Source organism: Papio anubis, chromosome 20 (genome assembly GCF_008728515.1).
Source record: "Papio anubis isolate 15944 chromosome 20, Panubis1.0, whole genome shotgun sequence".
Taxonomy (NCBI): Eukaryota; Metazoa; Chordata; class Mammalia; order Primates; family Cercopithecidae; genus Papio; species Papio anubis.
The window spans coordinates 46,077,317-46,083,642 of record NC_044995.1 but is presented as its reverse complement, the minus strand read 5'-3'; the positions used below and the strand labels follow the sequence as shown (position 1 = coordinate 46,083,642).

General features: G+C 54.7%; 1 protein-coding gene across 1 annotated transcript; it reads left to right on the top strand.

Annotated features, from left to right (window-relative positions):
- The first annotated feature begins 276 nt into the window (after positions 1–276).
- On the top strand, positions 277–2,371 carry ZNRF4 (zinc and ring finger 4). Its single transcript, XM_003914713.4, has one exon. It carries the CDS (start codon positions 981–983, stop codon positions 2,268–2,270), a length of 1,290 nt encoding a protein of 429 aa, XP_003914762.1. The 5' UTR covers positions 277–980; the 3' UTR covers positions 2,271–2,371.
- Positions 2,372–6,326: the final 3,955 nt, after the last annotated feature.

The window sequence follows — 6,326 nt, the reverse complement described above, 5'->3', positions numbered from 1 at the left end:
TACAGGCTTGAGCCACCGCGCCCGACCGTCATACAGCTTATGAATGGCAGAGACAGAAATCCGACTTGAGTGGGCTGCAGACAGATTGAGGGTATGAAATTTGGGGGATGGGGACTGGGGAGAAGGTGAGGCCAATGCCCAGGACTGAAGCTCAGGCCGGGGGCACAGTTGGAGACCCCGCTGGAGAAGCAATGCTATAGGGAAGAGAATGAAGCTGGTGCAAGCCTGGAGGCCAACCTGGCGGTGAGGACTTGGGACCCCGACCCCCACCAGCCCCACCCTGATCCCGGCACTTCACCCTCCCTCCAAATCAAGTCCAGCTGGGCTCTGAGGATATATGAACTCAGATCTGAGTCTGCACAAAAGAGCCAGCTACGGAGAGAAAGGGCTTTCTAGGCAGGAGGCCCAGCCCATGCAAAGGCCCTGGGGCAAGATCCTGCCTGGTGTATTGGAGGAACAGCAAGGAGACCCGTGTGGCCGCAGCAGAGTGAGGGATGGTGAGAGGGGGTCAGGAATTTGGGTTTTAAGCACTGACCTCATTGTAGGGGGGCGTGGCTTGAACAAGTCTGGGTCCCTCTTGGAGTCTTAGACAAGGGTAACATTGCACCTTCTACAGTGTGTTGCTAGGAACCTCCAGAAGCTGATGCTGGTAGAGTCTTAGCACGGTGAGAGCTGAATCTGCACCGCTAGGGGCCAGCAGCCCTTTTGTGGCATCCCTGGGCCTCTTTGGGTCCAAAGATGCCCTGAGCCTTCAAGAAGTTTTCTCAAAGATTGCCCGGGCACCGGCAAATCACAGACCTAGGAATGATCCATTGGTTACAGGCCCAGGCAGCTGGCAGCTCCTGGGACAGAATGTACCAGGGCGATGTCACAGAAGCTGGGGGCATCTAGAACCCTGGGGACTCCTGGTCTCCGTGTCATCTGCCAGAAAGGCCACCTACGCCAGCACCTCCTGAGACCGGCCTTCAAAGACACGATGCATGCTGTGCTGCCGTCCGGAGCCCTTAATGCCTAGAGCCACCAGGGTCGCGGTGGCCGCGTCACTGCCTCTGAGCCACGCGGTCATTCCAACTCAACTGCCCTCGCATCCTGGCCACAGGCCCCCTGGGAGGCCCCGGAGATGCCCAAAGGCCCCCTGCCTGCCGTCTCCAGTGGGACCTAGCAGCATACAGCCGGCGAAGCGGGTGACCATGGGGTGGCCACGGCCAGGCCAAGCCCTGGTAGCGGTCAAAGCCTTGCTGGTCTTGTCGGTGCTCCAGGTGCCCGCGCAGGCGGTGGTCCGGGCCATGCTGGAAGACAACTCGAGTTCGGTGGATTTTGCGGATCTGCCAGCGCTGTTCGGCGTCCCGCTGGCCCCCGAGGGCATACGGGGCTACCTGATGGAGGTCAAGCCAGCCAACGCGTGCCATCCCGTTGAGGCCCCGCGACTGGGCAACCGCTCTCTGGGCGCCATCGCACTGATTCGCCGCTACGACTGCACCTTCGACCTCAAGGTACTGAACGCCCAGCGCGCCGGCTTCGAGGCGGCCATCGTGCACAACGTCCACTCCGACGACCTCGTGAGCATGACCCACGTCTCCGAGGACCTGAGGGGCCAGATCGCCATCCCCTCGGTGTTCGTGGGCGAGGCCGCCTCGCAGGACCTGCGGGTCATCCTGGGCTGCGACAAGTCGGCCCACGTGCTGCTTCTGCCGGACGACCCGCCGTGCCGTGACCTGGACTGTCACCCCGTGCTGACCGTGTCCTGGGCGCTGGGCCGTACCCTGGCCCTGGTCGTATCCACCCTCTTTGTCCTGAACCGCCTGTGGCTCTGGGCCCAGGCCTGCTGCAGCCACAGACGGCCGGTGAAGACGTCTACCTGCCAGAAGGCGCAGGTCCGCACCTTCACGCGACGCAACGACCTGTGTGCCATCTGCCTGGATGAGTACGAGGAGGGCGACCAACTCAAGATCCTGCCCTGCTCCCACACCTACCACTGCAAGTGCATTGACCCCTGGTTCTCCCAAGCCCCCCGGCGCTCCTGCCCCGTGTGCAAACAGTCGGTGGCCGGCACGGAAGATAGCTTTGACTCCACCACCGACAGCTTCAGCGACGAGGACCCCTCCCTACCGGGCCACCGGCCCCCCATCTGGGCCATTCAAGCCCGGCTACGCTCCCGGAGGCTGGAGCTGCTGGGCCGCGCCAGCCCCCACTGCCACTGCAGCACCACGTCCCTGGAGGCAGAGGATACCACTGTCTCCCCAGCCCCTCCTGAGACCCCTGGTCAGTAAAGCTCTAGGGTAGGGAGGGGGGGCGATGAGGAATGTTTCTGGTCTGAAAAGAATAAAGTGGGTTTGAAAGCGGATTCTCACCCATCCCCCATCAAGCCTAAGGCCAGTGCCTATTTCTGGGGGCGAGCGAGGGGAGGTGAGGGCTGGGGGCCCTTTTCGGGGCAGCTGTGACCGTGGTGCCGGAGTGGCTTTGAGACGGGGCGTCCGTGCTTTGGTTCCAGTCCCGGGCACACGGGCTGCTGGTCCTGGATGGCCTTATTCTTCATTCACACTTTTTCTTTTAAAATAAACGTTTTATTTTGGAACCAGTTTAGATTTCCAGAAAAGTTGCAAAGGTGCCACAGAGTTCTCCAACCCCTTTTACTCCGTTTCCTCTGATGTCTCATGGAATCCCAGGTGTGATGGGATGGGAGGCTGAGGTGGGAGGTTCGCTCAAGGTTACAGGTTTGAGACCAGGCTGGGCAACATAGCAAGACCCCACCTCTACAGAAAAAATTTTTTAGGCTGGGCGTAGTGGCTGACGCCTGTAATCCCAGCACTTTAAGAGGCCAAGGAGGGAGGATCATGCGGTCAGGAGATCAAGACCATCCTGGCCAACATGGTGAAACCGTGTCTCTACTAAAAATACAAAAATGAGGTGGGCGTGGTGGTGTGCGCCTGTAGTCCCAGCTGCAGGCTATTCGGGAGGCTGAGGCAGGAGAATTGCTTGAACCCAGGAGGCGGAGGTTGCGGTGAGCCGAGATCGCGTCACTGCACTCCAGCCTAGTGACAGTGAGACTCTGTCTCAAAAAAGGAAAAAAAAATTTCATTAGCCAAGTGTGATGATGCATGCTTGTAGTTCCAGCTACTTGAGAGGCTGAGGTGGGAGGATTGCTGGAGCCTGGGAGGTGAGCTATGATCACACCACTGCACTTCAGCTTGGGCGACAGAGCAAGACCCTGCCTCAAAAAAAAAAAAAAAAAAAAAAAAAAAAAAAGCAAGGAGGCAAGGGGTTTTTCTGGGCAGTGAGGGGACTGCTTGGCCATGCTCCAGTGAGAAATAGCTACTAGGTGAGACCATGGGAGGAAAAGGGTCAAGGTCACCTTTGCGATGTCCCCTGAAACAGCATGAATGTGAGAGTCACGTGCAAGATTCCAACACAAGCCCAGGAAACCTCCGGGGAGCGCCCACTCTGTGCCAGATGCTGTTCCAGGCACACAGTCACAGCAATGACCAAAAGAGAAAAATCCCTGCTCTCCCGGGACTGCTATTCCAAGGTGGTGGATAGATACAAAGTATATAATTAAATAAATGAGCAGGAAGATGTCAGCAGGAGATAAATCCTGGGGCTAAAACACAAGCAAGGTTATGAGACGGAGAGAGCCTGAGGGGTGGTCAGGGAGGTTAGGGAGAAACATGAGAACTGAGACTCAGGGCCGGGCCCCGTGGCTCACGCTTGCCCTCCCAGCCCTTTGGGAGGCTGAGGTGAGCAAATCGCTTGGGTCTAGGAGTTCGAGACCAGCCTGGGCAACATAGTGAAACTCCATTTCTCAAAAAATACAAGAAGCAGTAGCAGGGGGTGTGGGTGGGTGCACACCTGTAGTCCCAGCTACTCAGGAGGCCGGGATGAGAGGATCACTTGAGCCCAGGAGGTCAAGGCTGCAGTGAGCTATGATTGGACCACTGCACTCCAACCTGAGTGACAGAGTGAGACCCTGTCTCAAAAAAAAAAAAAAAAAAAAAAAAAACAGACTGGAAAGGGAGGAAGGAGTTGTTAGTGCAGGAAGGACATTCCAGACAGAGTGTACAGCCCATGCAAAGGCCCTGTGACAGGACTGCACCTGACATGTTAGAGGAACAGCCAGAGGCCCGTACAGCAGCAGCAGAGTGAGTCGGGGGGAGAGGGAGGAGCGGAGGGTGGGGAGTGGATAGGGCAGATGGTACAGGCCCTGGTAGAGCTTAGTAAGAAACGGATTTTGGGCCAGGTGTGGTGGCTCACGCTTGTAATCTCAGCACTTTGGAAGTCTGAGGAGGGCGGATCACGAGGTCAGGAGATTGAGATTATCCTGGCCAACATGGTGAAACCCCGTCTCTATTAAAAATACAAAAAATTAGCCGAGTGTGGTGGCATGCACCTATAGCCCCAGCTACTCGGGAGGCTGAGGCAGGAGAATCGCTTGAACCTGGGAGGCGGAGGTTGCGGGAAGCTGAGATTGCGCCACTGCACTCCAGCCTGGGGACACAGAGACATTCTGTCTCAAAAAAAAAAAGGAAAAGAAAAAGAAAAAGAAATGGATTTTGTTCTGGGGTGCTGACTAAAACCACTGGAGGGTCCGGGCTCAGTGGCTCACGCCTGTAATCCCAACACTTTGGGAGGCTGAGATGGATGGATCACCCGAGGTCAGGAGTTTCAGACTAGTCTGGTCAACATGGGAACACCCCATCTCTACTAAAAATACAAACCTTAGCTAGGCGTGGTAGTGCGTGCCTGTAATCCCAGCTACTTGGGAGGCTGGGGCAGAGAATCGCTTGAATCTGGGAGGCAGAAGTTATAGTGAGCCAAGATCATGCCACTGCACTCCAGCCTGGGTGACCGAGCGAGACTCTCTCTCAGTAAAAAAAGGGAAAGTAAAGAAAAGAAGAGACACAGAGACAAAGTCACAGGGAAGACAGACACGTGACAAGGTAGAGACTGGAGTGATGCACCCACAAACTTGTTACCTCCTCTTTTTATGAAGACACCAGTCATATTGGATTAGGGTCCATCTTAATGACATCATCTTAACTTGATTTCTTCACAGATCCTATTTCCAAATACAGTCGCATTCCCAGATATCAGGGGTTAGGATTTCAACATATTTTTTGAGAGGATACAGTTCAACCCATAACATAGGGGTGAGAGAAAAGGAGGCCCAGCTTTGGGGACTTGCCAAACCTGGATTTGAAGCTGGCTTTGCTATTTCTGGCTTTCTTTGAGATGATGGGCATGGCTATTTCCTTCTCTGAGCTCCACTCCATGGATATGGAAAATGGACATTCTAACAGCATGTGCCTCATACTCTTGCTGGGAGATTTTTTTTTTTTTTTTTGAGACTGAGCCTCGTCACCCAGGCTGGAGTGCAGTGGCATGATCATGGCTCACTGCAACCTCCACCTCTCGAGTTCAAGTGATTCTTCTGCCTCAGCCTCCCAAGTAGCTGGGATTATAGGCATGCACCACCATACCTGGTTAATTTTTGTGTTTTTAGTAGAGACGAGGTTTCACCACGTTGGCCAGGCTGGTCTCGAACTCCTGACCTCAAGTGATCCTCCCGCCATGGCCTCCAAAAATGCCAGGATTATAGGCGTGAGTCACTCAGCCCGGCCAGCAAATACAAAATTGAATGTGCTTCCTCCACCTCTTCGATTGCCACAGTGCTGGGTTCCACTTCCACACCTTTGCACAGGCAGTTTTCTCTGCCCAGAGTGCCCTCCACATGCCTCGCTCAGCCTAACTCAACATTACCGTTCCTTCAGTCCCTTGCAGACATCTACAAAAAGGATCCCAAATACGAGAGTCAGGAGTCCTGGGTTTAGGCCGGGCACAGTGGCTCACACCTATAATCCTAGCACTTTGGGAAGCCACGGCAGGAAGATTGCTTGAGCCCAGGAGTTCAAGACCAGCCTGGGCAACATAGCGAGATCCCATCACTACAGATATATTTTAAAAAATTAGCCAGGCCTGGTAGTGCCTGACTGTAGTCCCAGCCACTTGGGAGGCTGAGGCAGGAGGATCACCTGAGCCCAGGAGGTCAAGGCTGCAGTGAGCTATGATCACACTACTGCATTCCAGCTTAGCTTGGGTGACACAGAGAGACTCTATCTCAAAAAATAAAAAAATTAAAAAAAATAAAAATAAAAAAGTCGTAGGTTCAAATTCCCAGTCCTGCTACTTACTTTGAAGCCCCTGAGAATGCCACTGCCCCCTCAAGAGTCTTGACTCGCTCCTCTGTAAATGAGGATAACAGTGCTAGCTACCTATGGCAGACATGTATTTGGCGCCAGCAGCACAGTGCAGCTATGGGAAACTAACTGTCT